Source organism: Protopterus annectens, chromosome 1.part0 (genome assembly GCF_019279795.1).
Source record: "Protopterus annectens isolate FY-2018-M chromosome 1.part0, PAN1.0, whole genome shotgun sequence".
Lineage (NCBI taxonomy): Eukaryota > Metazoa > Chordata > Ceratodontiformes > Protopteridae > Protopterus > Protopterus annectens.
The window spans coordinates 38,179,154-38,204,625 of record NC_056725.1 but is presented as its reverse complement, the minus strand read 5'-3'; the positions used below and the strand labels follow the sequence as shown (position 1 = coordinate 38,204,625).

The following is a 25,472-nucleotide window of genomic DNA, read 5'->3' as shown; positions in this document are numbered from 1 at the left end:
GTGGGCATTGTACTCAATGCTAGGTCTGATGAATACCAAATACAGTGGAACAATGACTTCCTTGGACTTAGATGCCATACCTTTGTTTATAAATTGCGCAACATAGAATGATTTCCTCACCACTGTACACACATGCTGGTCAAAGGCGAGATTACTATGTGTGTCCCTAAGTCCTTGACTACTGGGTCAACTCTAAGGGGTCTATTGTCAATATTAAAGTTACAGGATGGATGACTTCCCAAATAATACTATTCAACATTTCTTGGCATTTAGTTTTAGTCCACGGCTCTGACACCAGTTGTTTGTCTGTGCCAGCCCCTACTGGAGAACATTTCTGTCAGTGAGATTCAATGATAACTCCTAATTTGCAATCATCTGCAAATTTAGTCAGCCAGAGACCACTGACATTGGTGTTGATTTCAGAGAAGCAAATGCCAAAAAGGAGCAGTCCAAGGACTGATCCCTCAGGGACTGCACTTGTGACTAGCCTCTTTGTAGAGGTGGAATCCCCAGTTCTAACTTCCTGGGTCCTGTCTGTGAGCCATTTGGTGACATATGGGTTTGTACCTAACCTCCTGAGTTTGTCAACAATGCCCAAGTGGGGTTTTGTGTCAAGTGCCTTGGCCAGGTCAAGTTAGGCAGTGTGAATGATTTTGCCCTATGTATAGCCAAAGATATTAGAAAAACTGTCTTAATTTTTTGCTTTCTTTAGAGAAGGCAGACAGAGGGACATCATCTCTGCTCTTTTCTAAGTCAGTATATAATTTCACGCCTTTTGTGGACATGTATTCAAAGCATTTGCCTGCATAGATCCTGTACAGTGTACCACAGCACTGGCTTTTTCTTGAGAATGGATTTTTCCAGATTTTATTTTATTTAATTTTTATTTTATTTTTCAATCCATCCTGCACCTGCCTCAGGAGCAAACCGCCTTAAACAGTACTTTACACCAAATACTAAGATGACAAAGCTTTGCAAAACCCGGTCTTCACATTAATCTACTGTATTCCTACTATACAGGATACTATAATTCTTACCTATGGTAGTATTTGTTTCTTAGTCCATTCTTTTTGTATTGATGTAACTTGATAATCTGTTGTAAGGATTTTCTTGTTCTGTTTAATATAAATATCAAGAAATGTAAATTGCAATATGTTTTCTGCCTGTTATATCTGTTGTACTTTGAATTGTATTTAAACATTTGTCATTCTCTGTAATGCTTGTGGAGCTTTTCTCCCGGGCCTCCACTGAAAATGGGTCTCTGACCCAGTGGACTTTCCTGGTTAACAAATGATAAAAATAAATACATTTATGTGAGATTGCAACCTGGACCCCAACACACACACACACACACACACACACACACACACACACACACACACACACACACACACACACACACCTTGTCACAATTGTTCTGCATTGCACATTGTAAAACTCTTCTTCCCAGGGCTGATAATACTTTTCAGTTTATGCAACTCTAAATTATCATTTCTGTACTGAATCCCATATTCAGAAATAAGTACACTTGTGTGACATACTCAACAAACTGGATTCAAGTAGTAGGGCCCAGGGGTGTAGCCAGGATTTTCAAATTTGTACTCACCACTCCAAATTTCTGCCGTCACTAAGTCACGCTCATAGTCAAGATGTTGCTATCCCACCCACCCTTACATACATGTCCAAGTCATACCCCCATCACAATGATGCTCTCCTCCACTCCACCCTCAACAAATGTCTGCTAGGAAGCTAATCTTTTACATGAAGCACAAAAACGAAAGCATACATTTTAGTCCAAACATGCATTTAACCCAAGTGGGAAAGCGCAAAGTTATCTCCCCATTTAAATTATATGGTAAACTTTACCCCAACTTTGCTGAATCCAGATGGCTACTCATGAGTGTCTTTTAATAAAGTGTGACACAGCCCCCACATATAAGCTGTGGGGCATTATCTGTTCTTATCAGAAACGCCATCACCTCACATGAAATCATCCATGACCCTAATTTGGAACTCCTGGATTTGGAGTTTCTAATTTGGAACTTTTTAATCCCCATTAAAAAACAGCTATTACAGTGTTGCTAGCCACAGATCTCCACAAATGTCCCCAAATGATCAAGAAAAGTACCTTAACACCTCTGAGGGGTTAAATATCAAATCAGACACCTTCTTGCTAGAGGGTTCAATCATCCAAACATTGAGTGGCACACCTACACATCTAAAAATGGACATCCTTGGCATTCCCTAGACTTTTTAACATTAGTGTAAATTGTAAAAACTACACATGAAAGTCTGATATATCCTTGACTTGGTCATTACCAAACTAGCTGCCATTGTACCCCACTTTGCATCTTCTCATCCCTAGCAAAATCTGTCTATAAGTCACCGTCTCTGTCAGTTGTAGTGGTACCACCCCATCACCAAACCACCTTTATATCCAGGGCAAACCTACTTCATCTTGTACAAGAACTAGACAAGAATTCCCAGTAATCCCTCAAAATGGTCACAACTGAGAGGGCTGCCACATTCATTTCCAATTTGTAGCAATACTCCCAACAGCTGTGTAGAAAATTTAGCACCCATCCACCCTAAATATAATTGTAAATTCAGGAAGAAACCTCTTTGTTGGAACTCCTTTATAAATAAAATTTACAACAAAATAAGGAACATAATGACAAGTTATAAAAAAAAAAACTATTCTACCTCAAGATCACAGTGAAACATGCCATAGAGGAACTTAAGAGCACAAGTAGAAAATGACAAGCAGAGTTTGAGCTTAAGGTTGTCGTATATACCAAAGGAAATTGCAAAACCTTCTTCATTTGTGACAAAAATTAAGGAATATTATACAACAACCCCCCCATTAATATTCCAAAATGTGCACACTGATTGGTCAGCGTGCACGTTGTAAATCAGACTTATACTAATGGAAAAAGGTCCGGTCGCCCGGACTTTTTCCATTAGTACAAGTCTTTTTTTACACACTGTCTCGCTATGTTAAAGGAGTTTAATGTAGCGAGACAGCTTTAAAAAAAGCAACGGAGAAAGCAAGACCTCTATTGCTTTTTACAAACTGTCTCGCTATGTTAAATGGGTTTAACATAGCGAGACAGCTTTTAAAAAAGCAGCGGAGATTACACATTCCGATTCCAAGAAAATAGCCAAATGTATTAGGAGACAAATTTAGTAATAACTTCTCCCAAAACTCCACAAAGTTTCCCCCAATATCCATGAAGAGAATTGCAAAACAACATAAATATCTTCACATTTGAACACACACAGATGTTTTGTTTATAAAATCTTTGTTAATATAGTAAAATCTTGACAGATACTCAAGTACACATATGTTATTCTAATCGTATGGTTAAAAAGACAACATAGGCAGACAAAAAAAATCAAGCATCAAAAAAGCACAACACAGACTTGCTAGTTTACGGGGTAAATTATAACTTCTTCATTGGCAGTACAGCTAATGATGTGAGGAATCAGGAAATATGTGAAATAAAACCACTCCCAGCAATTTCCACTTAGGCTATAAGTCCCTTACTGATCGAAGCTTGCAAACAGTAGCACAGTGTTATTAAGTTAACTGGCCTTCTCCCTCTATGCTCAAACTACAAGACTTTACTTATTCCACTGCAGAATAAAAGGAATGTTTTCATAACAACTTGAATGACAGCAGTCAAAAACAAAAAAAGAGCATGAGAGAGACCGAGAAGAAAAGGAAGTATATCTGCAATAAATGGAAATTCTGAACAAGAAAGAAACATATAGTCTGACTGTGGCACAGACACATAAACACAGGATTCAGCCAGCAGAAACAGCAGTATACCTCTCATCTTCTTAGCTAAAAAATTCTGGACAAAGTCAAAAATAATTGGGGAACTCAAACTCAGGGACATATTTTTAAATATCTCTGTACTTCACTTGGGGGGTGTGGAGTTACCTAATTTGGGTTTATATTGTCTTCTGGAAAGAGTTAGTCATTGGTACTATAAGTGTGTATGTCTATGGTTTAAAATGTATTCTTTTGAAGCTTTCGGTGACTCATAAAACCAAACTAGGTGGGAAGATATGGCCCCCACACCCCCTAACTATGTATACTAACTCTAGGATTGCACTACAGTGGGGAAAAGGCCATATACCTTTTACTTGCCTTACAGTACTCTACACAGTGCTAGTACTTCACTGCAGTGAAATGAGATTTAGTGAAATGAGTTTTCAGTAATTTGAGCTTTCAATGATTTGGTGAGTGTGAACTGAAATTTAGTGATATGAGCTTTCAATGAAACAAAGTAGACCCGTATATATATATATATATATATATATATATATATATATATATATATATATATATATATATATATTTATGTACATATACTACTACTAGATCACTTACTGCAAAATAATCTACTTGCAAATTGCCAACATGGCTTCAGACCATTTCATAGTACTACCACTGCTCTTCTGTCCTTCTCTGACTATCAATCATAACAAAAATAACAACACCCTCTCCTCAGCACTCTTTATTGACTTTTCCAAAGCTTTTGACATGGTCAACTATCATTTACTTATAAATATATAAGATCTCTTTCCCTAGATTCACTGGTTATTCATTGGTTCCAATCGTACCTTAACAACAGACAACAAGTGGTGCTTTGGGACAATAACCTATCTTTACATCTCCCCGTTACACTAGGAGTCCCTCAGGGCTCAATTCTTGGTCCCCTCCTATTCTCAATCTATATAAATGACCTTCATCTAGCAATTACTCAAGCTACCTGTATTCAATATGCAGATGATTCTACAATCATCTGCTCAGGTAAATCTTCATCTGAACTACAGTCCTTAACCCAGAGAATGTTTACTGTAGTAGAAAACAGTTTTTTTACAATGTTGCCTCCTCCTGAACCCCAAAAAGACAAAACTATTGCTCTTCACACCCACCTGCAAGTCCAGACCAATTAACTTCTCAGTCCTATCCAATAACGGTACCATTATATCTCCAGACCTAACCACTAAACTTTTAGGTATAACAATAGACAACAACCTTACCTATGAAACTCACATTAACAATACTATAAAAACTGTAAACAGGAAACTGGGTTCCCTGTATAGGATAAAGCCATTCCTTACACCACAAGCCAGAACTTCTATTGCCCTTACCCATTTAATCTCCACACTCCTCTATGCTTCAGCCATATATACAAATCTGACTAAAAACAACCTCAACAAACTGTCAAACTCTTACAATAACATAGCTAGATTTGCCACAGCCTCCTCTTTCAGAACCCACCACTGTCATAATCTGAAACAACTAGGCTGGCTTCAGCTACAAAACCAAATCCATTATAACTAACTTATTGCCCATAAAACCGTCTTCCAACCAACTAAAACTCCAATACTATCAAACCTACTAACCCCATATAAAAACCTTAATAACTTACGCTCATCCAAGAAATTACTAGTATCCACAAGTACATCTAACAATATCTCAGGTGACTCTCTGTTCTGTAATGCTGTTGGAAAATACTGGAACCAACTTCCAAATGTACTTACATCTATGTCCTCTTTAACACTATTTAAACAAAAATTTAAACTTTACCTTAAAACACACTGGTTATGCCCCTGTACAAACCCAGACTAATCTAAAATGGCATTGCTATCATCATCACTGTTGACCTAGTTTTTTTTTTTTTCAAACAATACCTCTACTTTCATGGACTAATCCAGATCTGTTCCTTACCCTATCAAAAATATATATATATATATTTTTTTCTTCCTTGAGAATATAATGTTCTGTAACAATTTTTTGTATTCAACGATTGAAATGTTAGGTAATTAATCTGCTATTACTTTTTTGTACATGCATTTATATGGTAACCATTTTATGTTTATGTTTATCTTTTTGATAATCTTTTCAAATGGAGCTTATCTCTCCGGGCCTCTGCTGAAAATGGACATGTATCGAGTTAGGCTAGCCCGGTCAACAAATGTAAAATAAAATAAATAAATATATGTATATCTCTCTCTCTCTCTATATATATATATATATATATATATATATATACACACACACACATATGAGGTAAAATCAGGTACTTTTCAAAAGTATGAGTAGCAGAGATGGAGAAGAAATGGAACATTGGTTATCCAAAATAATAATGACTAACAAGTCTGAGCAGCAATGGTGAATTCACCAACAGACAACTACAGAGAATACAATTCTGATTTTTTTTTTTAAGATTCTGGTCTAGAAAACATACTTACCGTCTGTCATGTCTGTACTCTTCTGAAGTTTAGCAAGCACCACCCCCTTCACTACTACAAAGTCTCCACCATGTACAGTAGCTAGACTGCATAAAGGATTAAGACCAAAAGGAAACAAGGAAGTTACTTTCATGTTTTGTGGCCTTCCCAACTTGGGACATTTACACTTTTTAATCAAGCAATTAACACCTTCCATACAAACCCGGGATGAAACAATAATAAAATGAAAACATCTGATGAGTTGTAAATTGCAGTGCAGTCTCAAATCTTGACATTTTCATCCACTATGCAATCGTTTTTTTGTTTTTTTTTTAATACAGCTAGGGTGGTTTCTTCCGGGTCCTAGTGCTTGCCCTGTTGCTCCCTCCTATTCACATTATTTGTACTGTAATGTGTATGCCTCCAGATGTCCTTGGTAGGGCCATACTGCTGTACACCTACCCTTTGACTTTTCCCATGGTGTTTCAGCTGACATAATACACAGCTCTAGGGATTCTTAGGGCTGGAAAAGCTGTAAGATTTTTACTGTGTATACTCTGTACCTGACCATGTGACCTTATCTGGACACTGCATCATAAAAACTCTATGAATGTCATGTACAGCTGTATCCATGCCAGTTTCCTTGTGCAGTGGACTGTTTAACTGAAAGTCTGATAAAAGCTTTCCCACAGGATAATGGAGGGAAGCATTAGAAGATTGAATCGATATGCCTTCTGACACTCCTAGGCTGCTAGGGAAAATAACATCTGGCCTGAGACTGAGAAACTGTCATCAACAACACTTGACTATCCAGTCCATATTATTAGTATTAGTATTATTACTTTAGAAGGACCTGCTCCTCAACAATATCCTCCTGGGGTGAGTATCTCACTCAGCTCTTCTTTTTATGTAAACCATTTCTGCTGAGCATTTCAATATTTAGCTAAGTGCATTGGTTGCATCCAAATTGTCATTCTTTCTGTAGTTAAGCAAAACCTCATGAGTTAATGAAATTTAAAGTTATAAAATGGAATCTGACCCTGATTTCTGTATTTTTTCAATAGCAACTGACTTGATCAACAACCTTCTACAGGTGAAGATGAGGAAACGATATAGTGTAGACAAGTCCCTCAGTCACCACTGGCTTCAGGTAAGGATCATGACTTTTAACATTTTCTGTGTGTGTGTGTGTGTGTGTGTGTGTGTGTGTGTGTGTGTGTGTGTACATATATATATGTATATGTATATGTATATGTATATGTATATGGGGGAGGGATCCATAAGTTCCTGGTTAATCCTGTCCTGACTGCTCTCTTCTCCATTCTTCCTATCTGCCACTCCCACCCCCACACCCTGATTATATTCATTAGTCAGCCCCCTCCTAGGGTGCCATCTTTAATCAAACTCTCTACCACCTGACTCACATTCATTTCATCCTGTAGCTGTTGTACCTTCCCTACCCCTCTGTTCATTGTGCCTGCACAGCAAGTAAGTTTGCATTACTGTCCTCTTATTACTGTTAGCTGCTGATTTATTTGGTTATTAGTGTTAACTACTGAGGTATTTGATGGTGCTAACTGTAACTGCTGTTCAGATCTTTGAGAGCTAGCTAATGTTCTAACTTACAAACTGCTTGTTTTTTTTTTGTCTTGTTTTATGAAGGTAGAGCTTTAATTGTTGAATATCTGACAGGCATCCTGCTAACTGTTTTGCAGAGGTCATTCATGTTCTGATTGCATTTGTAAGCATTCCTGTGGCATGCTACTGTACATAGAAGACTTACAGGTTGGACTTTATAATTGCTTTTATAGAATGCTAAGTGAATGCAGTTCATGTTACTGTTCATACTCAATAACATAGCTCTAGAATTATTGTCCTAAAACAGCCATACTTTGCTTTGTGCATTATATCCTGTGTGTATTCACTGAAGTATACAGCTGTTATCACTGGACTTAGAGGCTGTATGTTACTGCTGTTAGTTTGTGGTTTTACAGAACTGATACTGTATGCACTATAAATCAATTTTAATTATAATGTATGCAATATAATTAATTTTACTCTCCAGCTCTATTCCTTGCATGCTCTCCACTTCACATTCTTGTAACCTTTGCACTAATTCTGCCTTATTTACCTTTATTTTTCAGTTTGCACGGGCTTCTTTCTTGAGTGACCCCCCACACCTGGGATTCACTGCATAAAGCAATTTCTACCTTCTCCACTGAAGCTGGTTATCTTAACTAAGTAAAACCTCTGGGAAGCAAGAACTACAATTTAGTTTTTGTAAACTGTTGAGGCTTAATGGTGTATGCACAACAACAGTGAATGTATCTAGCCAATTGCCACTAGATTGGGCTATACTACTTTGAATCAGCCTTACACTCGCACAGTGTTCCAGTCCCAAGCATTTACTTCTTAAGTTGGTAAAGTAATTTCGCTCCCTCCTTATTGACTACATTTGCTAATTTATCCCTAGGATCCAATTAAAATTAGCCTTAAAACTGGTGTAAAATTAAAAAACAATAAAACAAATTAAAGTACAGCCAAAAACATTGCTTACATACAATCATACAAACCAAACCAAAAACCCAAGGCAACTCTCAGAGTCAGTGTTAGCCCTGCTCCGCTCCCCTCCCCCCAATTCCACCCGTCCCTTCTAGTGCTAAATTTAAACCAGACTTTGCCACTCCCCTCCTGCTAAGTACCAATCAGCACCTCACACATCATAGAGCAACCCTGCCCCCTTAACCCATTTCCTTCTCTCTCATTCTTCCACACCCTGTTAGCATAGTCAGCCATCAAATTTGGCCCGCCCCCTATCAAAATGCAAACAAGCAAAAAAACACTATTTACCCAAATGCCTATACTGTTTCTATTTGACCATCTCACTGCCTACGAACAAACACTTGACCATGGTATTCACTACCCAAATGGTGAAACAGACACCCACGACTTCACACATAACACCAAACACTTTACCTTCCCCATCACACCGAATATACCACCCTCAATAAAATACCACCCTGTACAGCCACAAAACATAATCCTAAAGACAAAGACTATATAAAGCTTATAAACAAACTCCTAAAGCTCAGAATATCCTATCACTATAACCTTATAACACATCGAGACATTCATCCCAACCCTGGCCCACCCACACCCAATAACCTCCACTCCCCTACCACAACCTCCACAGTCAAGCTACCCATGAATACTCCCACTAGTTCCCTCCTAGCATTTCACCTAAATATTAGAAGTATTAACAATAAGATTCCCAACCTACACGCCTTCCTAGCAACCCACTCCCCAGACATTGTGTCTTACGGAAACCTGGCTAAAACCCAGTACTACTGGCAATGAGATACTACCTCCAGGATACAATATTCACTGGTTAGACCGTGCTACAAGGAATGGAGGTGGGATAGCAATCCTTTACAAAAATACTCTAACCATTAATAGAGACACCATTCAACCTCCCCAGTTCTATAACACGGAACTCCTAATAACCAAGATGCAGATTAACTAAAACAAACACTTGAACATCGTCTGTGCATACATTCCACCAGGCAACAACCTAAATACCCTAGAATATCACCTTTACTGGTTATCCACTACCTATCCCCGAGAAACCATAGTTCTTGGTGATTTTAACACTGACTGGGCACCCCTGCTCCTCCGAATCCCCCTCACTCATATAAACTTATCTGGGTTTAAACAGACCATAACCTCTCCCACTAGGATAAACAAACCAACCAACAAGGAAAGTATCCTAGACTGGATCCTAGTTAATAACCAACCCCAACTGTATACAGCTGGTACTCTCCCTGATGACCTCAGCGACCATTGTCTAACCTATATTATAAAACATAAGGCAGGAAACCCTCACCAGCCCAAATATAAAACATTTAGAAACAGGAAAAACTTTGATGCTGCTATATTCCAAAATGAATTAAAAGCAGTTGACTGGTCAAAACTAAAAAAATCTTACATTAGAGGAGGCCACAGATCACTTAACACTAAATTCCTAAGTATCCTTGATTCCCATGCTCCAGCACATACAATAAAAAACTAGATCAAATACAGCACCATGGCTCGCAAAAGATACCAAAGATAAAATCAAAACTAGAAACAGAGCCTGGACCAGCTGGAGAACAACCAAACCCCACTTGACCATCTAAAATATCGTCACCTCAGGAGTGATACAAAAAAAATCTACTTTTCTGGATAAAAAAAGCTTCTACCAAAATCTCCTACAAAAACACCATAACAACCCTCAAAAGGTCTGGGCAGGCTTAAATCAACTACTTTGTCCAGGTCACTCCACCACCCCAACCCCAGCTTACTACACCCATAGTTCCCCAGAGACCATAGCTAGCGTCTTTAATAACTTTTTCACTGAAATAATCCAATCCCTAGCAAATCAACTAACCCCCTCTAACTTAAACTACATGCCTAATCTACCTAATAATCACCCAACCAATATCCACTAGTTTTATCAAAACACTTCTAAAAAAACTAAAACCGACCACCCTTGCTGCTGACCTCCTCCTTGCAGAGTACCTACAAATAGCTGTAGATGCCATTGCATATCCCATATCTATCCTCATCAACAGAACCTTATCCAAAAATGCTATCCCCTCCCTCTGGAAAATATCTCATGTCATCCCACTCCGTAAAGGTGGTAGCTCCTCAGACATATCCAACTATAGACCCATTGTCATTCTTTCCCCACTAGACAAAATAATGGAGAAATGTGTACACAAGCAATTAATGCAATACCTTTCACAGAATAACGTACTATCCGACTCCCAGCATGGTTTCAGGCCATACCACAGCACCACCTCAGCCCTCCTTTCCTTTACTACTGCCATAAACCAGAACAGGAATGTCAATAGGCTAACCTCTGCCCTCTTTCTTGACCTATCAAAAGCCTTTGACATGGTCAAGCATGAACTTCTCATTCTTTCACTAAAATCTATTTCCCTCAACAAGCCTGCTATCCAGTGGTTCCAGTCCTACCTGACTGGTAGACAGCAGGCGGTAGTATGGCAGGACAAACTCTCCAGCCAGTTACCTCTCATACTTGGTTCCCTCAAGGGTCCATACTAGGTCCACTACTCTTCTCTATTTTTGTCAAAAACCTCCACACTGCAATCCCTATAGCCACCTGCATTCAATACGCAGATTATTCTACTCTCATCTGCTCAGCCACCTCCCCATCCGACTTGCAAATCTTAACCCAAAATACATTTAACACTATCGAGAACTGGCTCACCAACCAACATCTACTTCTGAACCCCAATAAAACTAAACTTCTACTCTTCTCTCCCACTAATAGATCCAGCACACTTTCATTCTCTGTCACATCTAACAATGGTACCACTATTTCCCCAGATAATCACACCAAACTGCTAGGGGTTATCGTAGACAATCTCAAATTTGACCTACAGGTCAACAAAACCATACAGGCCATCAATAAGAAGCTTGGATCACTCTATAGAAACAAGACATTTTTAACCCCACTGGCTAGGACTGCAATCGCCCAATCACACCTACTATCTACTCTTTTATATGCCTCGCCTGTACTCTCAAACCTCAACAAATCCGAACTAGGTAAGCTGTCCCATAGCTGCAATCATATTGCCAGATTCGCCACTGGCTCCACATATAGAACCCACCACTGCCAGAACCTTAAACAACTTAGAGTGGCTAGAACTGCCCAGCTTAATTCAATTCAATCAACTCTTAATAGTGCACAAAATTTTGTACCACCCTGAGGATACCCCCCTCACTTAAAAATACTATTAACCCATATAGCAACGAAAGATCACTATGGCCATCTGATAAACTACTGGTCCAAACCCACAAAGCTAATAACTCTGCTGGTGAATCCCTGTTTGCTAACTTCACTGGCAAAACCTGGAATTCGTTGCCAAACTATATAACCCTACAATCCTCCAAAAGTCTCTTCAAAAAAAACCTAAAACAGTATCTCAAAGTGAATTGGCTATGCCCATGTGCCAACCCTGATTAAGTTATAAACTAAAAGCATATTCTGCAATTATCATAACTTGTAACTACATCACCAAGCTCTGCTTCCAATCTGATGTCTCTTAATTGAATGTCCATGAGAATTGTGAGTCCCTACTAGGGAACACTACTAACCCATTGTATATAATCACTTTGTTTTTATAATTGTTTGCTAACTTCTGTGTAATCTATGCAAGTTTGTCTATGTGGAGCTTTTCTCCCCGGGCCTCCACTGAAAATGGACATGTATCCAGTCAGACTATCCCGGTAAACAAATGTAAAATAAAATAAATAAATGTATATCTGGATATATATATATATATATATATATATATATATATATATATATATATATATAAATATATATATGGACACACACACACAGATATGTATGTGTATAGAGATTTTATATATATATATATATATGTGTGTGTGTGTGTCATCAAATAGTGAACACTCAAAAGTCTATTCAGAAAATGATCACTTAACCCCCCCCCCCCACACACACACACACACACACTGTGTTAGTTATATATACCATCTCCGAAACTGCACTATAGCGAGGAAAGGACAAATTCTCAGACCCTCTGTACCACAATCTTGCACACAGAGCTGCCAGCAGGCAGAAAAAAAGTTTTCACTCAGCTATTACACCCATATATTTGTGTGTGTGTGTGTGTGTGTGTGTGTGTGTGTGTGTGTGTGTGTGTGTGTGTGTGTTGTAACATAGCTTGGTGGTTCCACCAGGAGGATGCCTGAGACATCTAGAATGGAGAAACAAGTAAGGATTTTTAGAAAGAGAAATAAATGTAATATTTTATGGGGAGAATAAAGATTTCCTTTAGAGTAAGATACCTGCAGAGCAGCAGTACAAGTCTAAGGCCAGGATTAATTCAGTATGGCAGAGGATGATAAGAGTCCATAGTATTATGGAGCGCAGTGGTAAAAGGAGAGACAACCTGAGGCTGGAGAGAGTAGGCTTTCAGGTGAGTGTCTGTTTTAGAAGACCATATCTGCCAGTACAACAACTGGTAACTGAGATTTTGAATGGCCTAACCAGAGTTGTTGGCAAAAGACTTTATTTTTTCCACAGTGTGAAGTGCTGGGGATAAAAACTCTGGCTTACTTAATTCAGGCACTGTTGACAAAGATATATTTTTTCATTTCTGGAGTAGTATTTAATTTGAGGGTACACTTGACTGTCAGCCTTCTAAGTCTTATTTTGCACTGAAATGAACATTTTTTGCTTACATGGGTAATGAATTGAACTGTTTGCTCTATTGAAAATTGAAATGTTTTATTTCTCTTGTCACTGCATTTTTTTTTTTTGCTTTGTGCATGGCAAAGGCAGACTGTTTTACATGTAGTTAAATAAATAAAGCCATTATTTTTACAAAAACCTTCATGTTTTCTTGGTATTGAACTGTGCCACTGTGAGGTTCCTTGAAGTAGTCTTTGATCCAGAATTTTGTCAGTGATCTTGTGAAGACTGTGGGATAGCTTCTGTAGACAAAAGATAGTGCTGCCGAGTGAGTGGCAATTATAGCCAAACATTGACATAACAGTGGTCTCTACATCTGATCAAGCCTCTAAGTAGTGAAGAAGACCTTGAAGTATACCTGGTAAAATTTGAGAGAGCAGCCAACCAGGACAGTTGGATCATTCCACCTGAGCTCGAATTTTGGCATCTCATGTCACGGAGAAGCCCCTCTTTGCTTACATGAAAATGTAAGTATAGACTGTAGTAATTTTGATAAAGCAAGGAAACGTTTGCTATTATGCATGGGATTCATCTTGCAGAATCAAGCAGTCAAGTTTCATGAGTGTACATTTTATAAGAGCTAATGGTACACAGTTATTTGAATTTAAGCATGTTGTGAAGTTTTGTTTGAACTAGAGGGTCCTGACTGTAAGGATGAAATGATAGAAATACTTGTTATTGACAGGTTTAAAAGAGCTTTACCAACAGTCATTAAGAAATGTATGTGTCAAGTGGACCCACAAGATGTCAAAATCTTTGTAACTTAAGTAGAAATGATGATATGCTGTGTAAGGAGTTGTCCTTTGACAAATGAAACAAGTTAAAGCCCTGGAAAGAGACTCAAATAAGTGTGATAAGTACAGTGCTGGGATCAGGTATCACAAATAAGAAAAATGGATGATATCCACATTGAAGACAGTGGTGAACAACACCCTTTCTAAACCTCATCAATAAGTTTGTGGACTTCTGAGGAATAAAGCCATCTTTTCTCAGTTGTCTTTTAGAGCAGCTCTTATTAAACACCACATAGAAGCAGTCCCAGGGAAAAGGTTAACCTAAGATGCTGTGGAGTAACAAGCAGTACTAGGAGAGACACAAACAAGTTGGTACTGAGAGGAAATAAAAAGTTCTTTAGTGGTTGGAATAGTTTGAGTTGGTAGAGCAACTAGAGAAGGCTAGATTTTTGTCTACCCTGGATTTAATAAAGGGTTACTAGCAGAGCCCCTTAACTGATGAAGCTAAGAACAAAATTGCACTTTCAGCAACAGCTGGATTGTTTCAGTATGCCATCCTTCCCTTCAGGCTCCATAGGGCAGCAGCCATGTTGTAGAAATTAATGAACTGTGTGCTGAACCCTCACCTTTCTTGTTCTCTGGCCTGTTCAGATGGCATGGTCTTCTACTCATAAGACCAGAGTTCATGTATTCCCAAACTTCAAGTGCTATTGGAGTAACTAAAGAAGGCTGGGCTTACTTTTAATACTCCAAAATGGAAAGTAGGAAATGAGCTAGAAAATATATCTTAAATATGTAACTGAGAGAGGATTGGTTAAGCAAAACAGAATAGCCAATCTCTGAGACAACAAGACAGGTAACAACTTTTTTTGGTCTTGCATGGTACTATAGGAAATCTATCCTCATGTTTGCTGCCATAGTATGTCATGTGATGAAATTAACCAAAGGAAATCTGCCTAAATGGGTTAGATATTGAGAAGGCTTGTCAGTCACTTAAGCAGAGTCTTTGTGCTGAACCAGTTCTAGTTTATGCTGACTTCTCCAAACCATTCATTGTTTATATAAATGCTTCAGAGATTGGGTTATGGGGTACTGCACCCAGGAAATAAAAAAAACATCTAGTCTGTTGTCTAAGCAAGAAATTGAATAAAGCTGACAACAGATACTCAGTGATAGAATGAGAGCACCTGGCTATTAAGTGGGCCTTAGTATTTATGTATTATTATCTGTTAAGTAGAGAGTTCACCCAAGTTATAACTCCTACTGTCTTCAGTGGCTGTACTACCAAAAACAATACAATGTCAACCTCTGCAAGTGGACCTTGGCACATCAGGCATTCCACTTCCGTAGCCAGCACCATTCCAGTGTTCACCACCACAATGAAAATGGTTTATCAAGGATCCCCACACCTTCCAGCAGGCTTGAAACTGGTGGGTTCAACCTTGGTGGGGTATCTGTAACATACCTTTGAACTTCCACTGTAGGGATTCCTGACAGATATAGAAAGTCAGACTACATAAGGGGTTTTAGAGAGCTAGCACTAGAAACAGACATACATGTCGTAACTGGTAGGGGGGCAGTAAAGACATTTTCTAGTAAAATACATGACAACCAAGGTAATCGGGACTTGTCCCCTTAAAGTAATCAACATGCAGCCAGCTGTTTACCTACACTTTTTTAGGCCAAGAATTGAGTATGCAGAAGTTGGAGCAAGAGCCCAGAGGAGTCTGTAGCACACTGATAAAAAGAGGGCGGAACCAGTGCTTGGAGAAGTCAGCTCTGAGACAGGAGTCTGCTTTGGGAAGCCATAATGTTGGTGGAAGTCCTGGTAACTGAGACACGGAAGTTCAGGAGACTTATTGGTAAAAGATTAGTGGAAGTACTGGTGATAAGAATGTTTAGATTAGCTAATTCTGGGAGTGTTGACAAAGACTTGATGTCCCTCATACCTCTCAGCCTGAAAACATCAAAAATCTGGACAAGGTCCATAAAAAATAGATACAAATATGTATGTTAATTAGCCTAAAATGTGCATACATAATTATGTAACCACTCCCAATCCGGTGGAATTATGGGATACCAGCTTTCAAAATCAAACTGAAGAACAGATAACCAAAATATGGCATCAGAGTCCCCCTGCAGCCATTCCAATGTCCCATTACTTGGCTATTTCACCCCATTTACTATAAACACTGTAATTTTTATACTGCTTTACTTCTACGATTATTTGGATTTCATTTAAAAGTTGTAGTTTACATTTTACAGCACAGACACTAATAGACATCTGCTAAACAAAGCAATGCAGTCTCACAGTTAAAATATACTTAGCTTTAAAACTTCTCTGCCCTTAATACTCTCATTCATTGAAACAGCATTGAATCCCACATTCAAAGAAAATACATCTGCCAGTGGCAGATAAAGATTAACTTTAGGCTGCTGCTTTTTTCAAGGCCCCTTACACACAAAACATACAAGTGTTCTTTGATGCACCTTCCTGATTGTATTAAATTGTATTCCTTGTATAATACAGTATAGTTGTTAGAGGGTGTTTTAAATTTATTGTTTTGAACATTTTTCCAGTAAACAATGAAACAAAATGCATGCAGCAATAATGACAAAACTGCCCAGTTCAGAACATTTCCATAAGTCTACTCAAACTTCTACAATCCACCAGTATCAGTAAGTATGCACGATCTCTGAAGGGTCTGTAACTAATGAAGAGGTTGCTGCTAGCAAACAACTTTATATTTCATTGTTTCATTTACAAATAAAGTTCCTGTTGCCCTTAACTTCTGCTTACAGTGAATAAACATTTATTCCATTCCGCATAACCATGCACTTGTACTTATGCTTTGTTAGACAAACAACATGTTGCCAGGCTTTCATTTGTTGAATATCTTCTTTGTTTCTAAGACATTTTAAGTTAACACAGGGTTTTGGCTCTGGTTTTTCAAACATTGATTTACCAGCCATCATTTAAAATGAATTGCCTGACTTCAAATGCCACCTTGGGTCTGCGAGTCATCAATCTGGTCTCCAAGGCCACCAACTTTCTTCCTTACTCTTTCGAACTGTGTGAATGGAGTATTTCAACATATTTTATGATGGCACAGTAAGAGCTGGGAGACACAGGAACAGATTATTTACTATAGTATTTTATAAAACCTTATATGATTGGTTCTGAAGTATAAATACTGACATATGTAACAGCAGCTCTCTGTTAATTGCATTTTTTTAAATGTGGACACAACAAAAAAGGGCTAGCTAGCAATAAAATGAAAAGGAGTAACAGAAAAAAAGCTACACTAAACTTATTTCAGAACTGAAAAGAAAGAATACAAAAAGAAGGTAACCCACTAAACCTATTACATGACTTCTGATGATATATGATTAAATCCGAACTGTGACTCAGTTTTCCAAGACTGTAACAATGTCCAAAGTATTTTTTTCAATGTTCAAAATCAGTGCAACTTATAACATCCTCTGACCATCAGGATGAATTGAATATACTATCCTTTAAAACATAATGTTCTTTGCTAATAACTGCAGTGGATTTGCGTTGTGTTTCAATAACTGAAGTCCTATGACACAAGCTGACCAGAAGAAATATGAAACTCAAAATAAAGAATTTGTAGAAGGACTGTGATAATAGAATTTCCCAAGTTCTCAGAGATAAGGGAAAAGTATACAGACAGCCAAGAATATGAGTAATTAACCTAGCATTTCTTGGACGTTTTTCTTTATTTGTATGATCAGGAAATAGTATCTTTACCTGTAGCTAATGAAGAAACTTAGAATTGTAGGAGCCGCATCTCTGTTTGTTGGAAAACAATATAGTACACATACTCGACATACAGAGGTTTTTATTTATTTATTTATTTATTTTACTTATGTGAAAACCGAGTAAACCCACAATGCCAAATTGACACTTTTCATAGGTGAAACCAAAACCAGAAAAAACGCTGGGAGCCCCCAATGGAGGAATGTATCCAATAAATGAAGTAGTCCAGTTGAAAAAACAAATGAGTTTAATAACTCCACGTGAACATATACACTTAGTACATTAACGCTTTAAAAGAAACAAATGCGTTTTCGTAAAAAACTTCATCAGATAAGACAAAACCAAGTGGAAACTGTTTGAACAGTTTAAATAGTTAATTCAAAAGAGACTTGTATCTCCCCATTGGTTCCCACATTAATTGAATAATAAATTCACTGATAAAAACATTGCTTTAAAGAAATATGCTTTGTGAAGATACATAAATAAATAAATAAAAATCTAAGTATGTCATATAAATATGAATATAAATATAAATATAAATATATGTACTAGTAAATGTGTGAATGTAATTAAAAGGTGTTTTTGTGTATGTTTAGTAAAATTATTGTAATAAAATGTCAAGTACAAGAGAAAATAAATAATAAATTAGTCATAATTTGGCTTGTCTTAATTTTAACACTGGTTTGATTGAAATAGTGTCATTTAGTCCAGGGGGGGTAGTTGCATCCAAAATAATTTGCCAAAAAAGTTCTCTGTATTCTAACCGAGCTTCCCACATACCCCCCCTGATATCTTTATCAACTACTTCTAATACAAAAAATAAATAAGTAGCCTCTTGACAAGTAATTTTGTGACGGTATAATGCATTTGTGTGATTCTGTTTGCTGATATCATAACAGTGTTCATAAATACGTGCTTTCAATTTCCTTTCAGTCTTTCCGACATAAAAGGAACCACATAGTTTACATAAAGCAAGATACACTAATACATTTGTATGACAGTTTGCAAAACAATCACTGTGTAATGTTTTGTTTCTACTGATCAAATCCAACGTGGATCCATTAAACACATAACAAGACTGAGAACAAGATCCACATTTAAAAGTGCCTACCCTTGCTCGACTTTTGTTTCTACTTTTATTTTCAAAGATATTTTTAAAATTTAAATCCCTTCTATAGGTGAATGTTAATGGAATGTTTCGTAAGGGTTCCAAGTCTATAAGTTCAATGAATTTTGTCCATTCCCTGTCAACCACATACTTAATAACATTTGAGTCTCCACTGTAGTCCAGTACATAGGTATCTTGTCTGTTATTAATAGGATTTGCTAGAATACCAGAAGTGGTGGAAATGGCTTGTCCTAAAATAGGAAAAAATCTATCTGCTCTACCTTTTTTAACTTCCTGTTTCAATTCATTTAACAGTGATAATGGGTAACCCCTGTCAGCAAACATGTTACACACATGGTCACATTCTAATAAAAAATTATTGTCTTCTGATGTCATCCGACTAATTCTCACAAGTTGCCCTTTAATTAAGTTTTTCTTTTGAAAAAAAGGATGCCCACTCCGAAAATGTAATTAATTTATTATTTATTTTCTCTTGTACTTGACATTTTATTACAATAATTTTACTAAACATGCACAAAAATACCTTTTAATTACATTCACACATTTACTAGTACATATATTTATATTTATATTCATATTTATATGACATACTTAGATTTTATTTATTTATTTATGTATCTTCACAAAGCATATTTCTTTAAAGCAATGTTTTTATCAGTGAATTTATTATTCAATTAATGTGGGAACCACTGGGGAGATACAAGTCTCTTTTGAATTAACTATTTAAACTGTTCAAACAGTTTCCACTTGGTTTTGTCTTATCTGATGAAGTTTTTTACGAAAACGCATTTGTTTCTTTTAAAGCGTTAACGTACTAAGTGTATATGTTCACGTGGAGTTATTAAACTCATTTGTTTTTTCAACTGGACTACTTCATTTATTGGATACGTTCCTCCATTCGGGGCTCCCAGCGTTTTTTCTGGTTTTGGTTTTGGTATTCTTGCTGGCATCTTTACAGATTTTTGTTTTTTATTGATGGCTGAGCAACCGGAGGTCGTGTCCGATGATGTATTTCACCCCTCTGCCAAAGGGGAATTCAGGAAGATGATCGGTCAACTATTGCAACTCATAGAACTACTTACCCCAGCATGCACAGCGTTTGTTACGCTGACGTCCACCCTACAAGGAAATCAGGAAGCGCGAGAGCGAGAGCAGTTCCTTCTACAGCTACAAAGGATTATGTTGGTTCCCACAACACTGCTATTTTTAAAAACGTTTCTGCGGCGAGGGAACTGTTGGATACTCCCTCTATTTTTCGCATGCACGAGTTACGGGAATGTACACCGCTAGTTACTGAGGACAACCAAGTACGAGACTCTACAGGTGACTTGCCTTCTTTAAACAAATCCGATGTTTCTGCTAAAAAGTACACCTTTAACTTTCAAGATATTTTACACAAAAATTATGTTTTTTATTCCCAAACCAACAGGGATTCAAATCATGTTAAAAAGCCAACTTACAAGGACAATTTAGATAGGTTGTACTATCTTATGGTCAAGTATAAAAAACTGGAAGTGGATAATGTATATTTTAATGAATGTTTAAAGCATAAAATAGTCCCTAAGGGACTTAGAATTTGTAAGTTTCCAAACAAAGTACAGGATGGTACGGAGTTTTCCAAAAATCTTGTTAATATTTTTAATAACTGTGGCTTGGAAATTGTGAGAGCTATTATGAATGAGAATGAAAAGGAAAAGACACTGTTGGTTAAAGACATGGAACAGGTCAATGAATATATTCTTCAAGACTTGTTTTCTGTTGAAAGTGAAAGAAAGAAATATCATGACATTTTTTCATATGTTGACAGGAATTGTCACAATAATATTAATCGTAAGCAGGGTAAATTAGACAGGGACCATAAAGATTACAACGAAGGGAAAGCATACCCTAAACCTAGAAGGTTTTCCCACAACCATTTACCTCCAAATGGTGCTTCTGATACTGTTTTTAACACAGATGATCAACACGAGTCTGTTAACCACGACAATGATGAAAACTTTTTTGAGCCAGACATCCCTTTAGGACAAATTCAGTCCCCCCTACCCCGACGTTCCAAGAGAATTCGCAACAAACCTTACGTTCATTACAATTACAACAACTACGGGAGACAGAGAGAAGGGAGGGGATGGAATTAGATAACACATTTAACAACAATATTTTGATTTCAGGCTCAGTTTGTTCATGTCATGGTTACAATATTTTCAACTACAGTTCAACTACTGTGAATATCAATCACTTTAACTTATTTTCAAAAGGATTTAAATATATTCCTTCCAGGAAAGCCAACTTGTCTAGAACTATCATTGATCTGAAGATGTTTATTAGAAAGAAAAATCTAGCACTTATGTTTCATAATGCTTCTAATACCTTGCCTCCTACTATTTCTCTAAAAAAACCCAGTATGTTCAACCCACCCTTACATCCCCAACTAAAAAACCTTGAGAATATTATGGAAAGGGAAATTAGGAAACATACAATTAAGCATAAGGTTTCTAAGAACCTTTCTAGTGAAGAACAAGATTTATTGAAAGAATTAACTAATGACCATTCTATTAGGATTATGCAACCCGATAAGGGTGGGGGTACTGTACTTATGGATGCGTTATTATACGAATCTAAGATGAAGGAAGAATTGAGTAATACAGACAAGTATGTTCTGGCTTCACTTAATGAAGTACATATTGCTTATTCTAAGATTCAATATTTACTTAATGATTTGTTGCTTGAAGGATCCATCTCTTTGGAAAGTTTTAATTATTTACTTAACAAGACACCGAGAGTACCTTCAGTGTTTGGGATACCCAAGGTACACAAAAATGCCATGGATCCACCTTTAAGATTAATTGTGGCTTCTGAAGGAGGTATTATTTCTCCATTAGCCAAATTTGTGGACCATCAGTTAAAAGAACTATCAGGTCTGGGAGATTCCACACTGAAGGACGCTTGGGATTTTTTGAGAACTTTAAAACCACAATTATATCGAGACAACTTACTATTTATCACACTTGATGTTATCGACCTATTCGGAAGTATACCACATGATATAGGCTTATTATGGTTGGAGGAATACATGGTTACTTTTGGTTCATTTTCACATAATGATTTTGTCACTACCCTTACCTTGATGGAAACTATATTGAACAATAATTTTATGTATTATCAAGGAGATTTTTTAAACAACATTGAGGTGTGGCAATGGGGGCCCATTGTGCCCCAACCTATGCCAACATTGTTATGTCCTGGTGGGAACATACTTTTATTTTAAACAGCAGATACCAAGACTGCTGGATCCTATACAAGCGTTTTTTAGATGACATCTGTATTTTTTGGACAGCAGAGAAAGAAAAATTTTTGGAATTTTTGTCATATATCAAAAATACCACCAATTTTTTGGATTTTACTTATGAAGTGGATTCTGAAACATTCAGCTATTTGGATGTTAATATTTCCAAATTAAATGGTAAATTTTCATCCAGAGTATATAGAAAACCGACATTCTCTAACTCTTACCTACATTTTCGGAGTGGGCATCCTTTTTTTCAAAAGAAAAACTTAATTAAAGGGCAACTTGTGAGAATTAGTCGGATGACATCGGAAGACAATGATTTTTTATTAGAATGTGACCATGTGTGTAACATGTTTGCTGACAGGGGTTACCCATTATCACTGTTAAATGAATTGAAACAGGAAGTTAAAAAAGGTAGAGCAGATAGATTTTTTCCTATTTTAGGACAAGCCATTTCCACCACTTCTGGTATTCTAGCAAATCCTATTAATAACAGACAAGATACCTATGTACTGGACTACAATGGAGACTCAAATGTTATTAAGTATGTGGTTGACAGGGAATGGACAAAATTCATTGAACTTACAGACTTGGAACCCTTACGAAACATTCCATTAACATTCACCTATAGAAGGGATTTAAATTTTAAAAATATCTTTGAAAATAAAAGTAGAAACAAAAGTCGAGCAAGGGTAGGCACTTTTAAATGTGGATCTTGTTCTCAGTCTTGTTATGTGTTTAATGGATCCACGTTGGATTTGATCAGTAGAAACAAAACATTACACAGTGATTGTTTTGCAAACTGTCATACAAATGGATTAGTGTATCTTGCTTTATGTAAACTATGTGGTTCCTTTTATGTCGGAAAGACTGAAAGGAAATTGAAAGCACGTATTTATGAACACTGTTATGATATCAGCAAACAGAATCACACAAATGCATTATACCATCACAAAATTACTTGTCAAGAGGCTACTTATTTACTTTTTGTATTAGAAGTAGTTGATAAAGATATCGGGGGGGGTATGTGGGAAGCTCGGTTAGAATACCGAGAACTTTTTTGGCAAATTATTTTGGATGCAACTACCCCCCCTGGACTAAATGACACTATTTCAATCAAACCAGTGTTAAAATTAAGACAAGCCAAATTATGACTAATTTATTATTTATTTTCTCTTGTACTTGACATTTTATTACAATAATTTTACTAAACATACACAAAAACACCTTTTAATTACATTCACACATTTACTAGTACATATATTTATATTTATATTTATATTCATATTTATATGACATACTTAGATTTTATTTATTTATGTATCTTCACAAAGCATATTTCTTTAAAACAATGTTTTTATCAGTGAATTTATTATTCAATTAATGTGGGAACCAATGGGGAGATACAAGTCTCTTTTGAATTAACTATTTAAACTGTTCAAACAGTTTCCACTTGGTTTTGTCTTATCTGATGAAGTTTTTTACGAAAACGCATTTGTTTCTTTTAAAGCTTTAATGTACTAAGTGTATATGTTCACGTGGAGTTATTAAACTCATTTGTTTTTTCAACTGGACTACTTCATTTATTGGATACGTTCCTCCATTGGGGGCTCCCAGCGTTTTTTCTGGTTTTGGTTTTGGTATTCTTGCTGGCATCTTTACAGACTTTTCATAGGTGATTCAAGAGCATTGTCTTATGAAAACGGTTGCGGTTCACTCAGGATCACACAACCCTAGGCAGACTACAGGACAAAACTCGAGGCTCATTATTAGTTTTGCAGCCTCTCACTTTATCGCTTTATAAATACACACACACCCTTTGTAACATTTACGACTTGACTTGCAGACGCAATAGACCGTAATTCCCTGGCTCACTCACAAACAAATCCTCTGGTTCGTCTTTCCATTACGGAACACTTACTTGACTTGCAGACTGTAATCCTCTGCTGGTTCGCCTTTCCCTTCCGGTTCGCTCATAATCACAAATAAAAACTAAGTTTTCTCACAAATAACATCCTCTTTCAAGTTTCGTTAATAAATAGTGTGACTAAATATTTCTTCCCTGGCTAGGCTGGCTGAAGAAGTTATAATTCCTGCTCGCTCGAAACAACTGGAAATGCTTCGAGCTTCAATTTCAATAGGCTGGCTCACAGGCTGATGTCATCGCGCACGTGATGACGTCAGTCAAAGTCCAAATATTTAAAAACAGAGCCGGGAAAATCGGAAATGAAGGGGTACCACTCGGGAATCACGGCACCCCATTATTTGGACCTCAAAACTGGTAAGAACCAAGAAATTTGGCACGGTTGAGAGGTATGATATCACTGTTGTAATACCTTTTGCCAAATCTTCTGCCAAGGAAAGGCCAACATCTGGCCAGTATACCAAAGTCTTTAGTAGCTATAGGTGCCATACTTCACAAGTATGCTCCCTGTACAAGGAGTAGGGCATAAAGGTGACATAATGACACACACTCAGAACTTCTTTGCTGCTAGTCTAAACACCATTGTTGAACATCTGTCTGAACTCCTGTCTGCTTTGTTTTTCTTCATACAAACCCTTCTTTTATGCCCAAGGTGGTCAATGAGTTGTCCCTTAATCAGTCTATTCATCTTCCTTCCTTTTTTTCCTTCTCCATAGTCTGCAGGTAAGAAGGTTCTTTGCACCTTGGATTTGCATAGACAGCTCAGATATTATTTGCATAAAACTATTATTTGCAAATTTGCCCCTACAGACTTTATTTTTCTCCTGGTGCATTTTTATTTCAGTCTGTGTGTCTGAAAGTCACCTTTATGCCCTACCCCTTGTGCAGGGAACATACATGTGATGTATGATGCCTGTAAGAACTAAAGGCTTTGATATACTGGCCGGACATTGGGCTATCCTTGGCAGGAGATCCCTTATTTAAAGGATAAACCAACAGTGGAAATCTGATGTTATGGTAAGATTTTACACAAGTGTATTTTTTAATTTCTTTAGCACATTTTTAATGGTTCATTCAAGAC

At 37.1% G+C, this 25,472-nt stretch overlaps 1 protein-coding gene across 1 annotated transcript in view; it reads left to right on the top strand.

Annotated features, from left to right (window-relative positions):
• PRKD2 (protein kinase D2) overlaps window positions 1-25,472 on the top strand; it is a 3,293,129-nt gene that overhangs the window by 3,047,505 nt on the left and 220,152 nt on the right. The window contains exon 17 of the mRNA XM_044081637.1: window positions 7,314-7,399. Coding sequence (XP_043937572.1) covers window positions 7,314-7,399 — 86 coding nt within the window. The remainder of the gene's footprint in view (window positions 1-7,313; window positions 7,400-25,472) is intronic.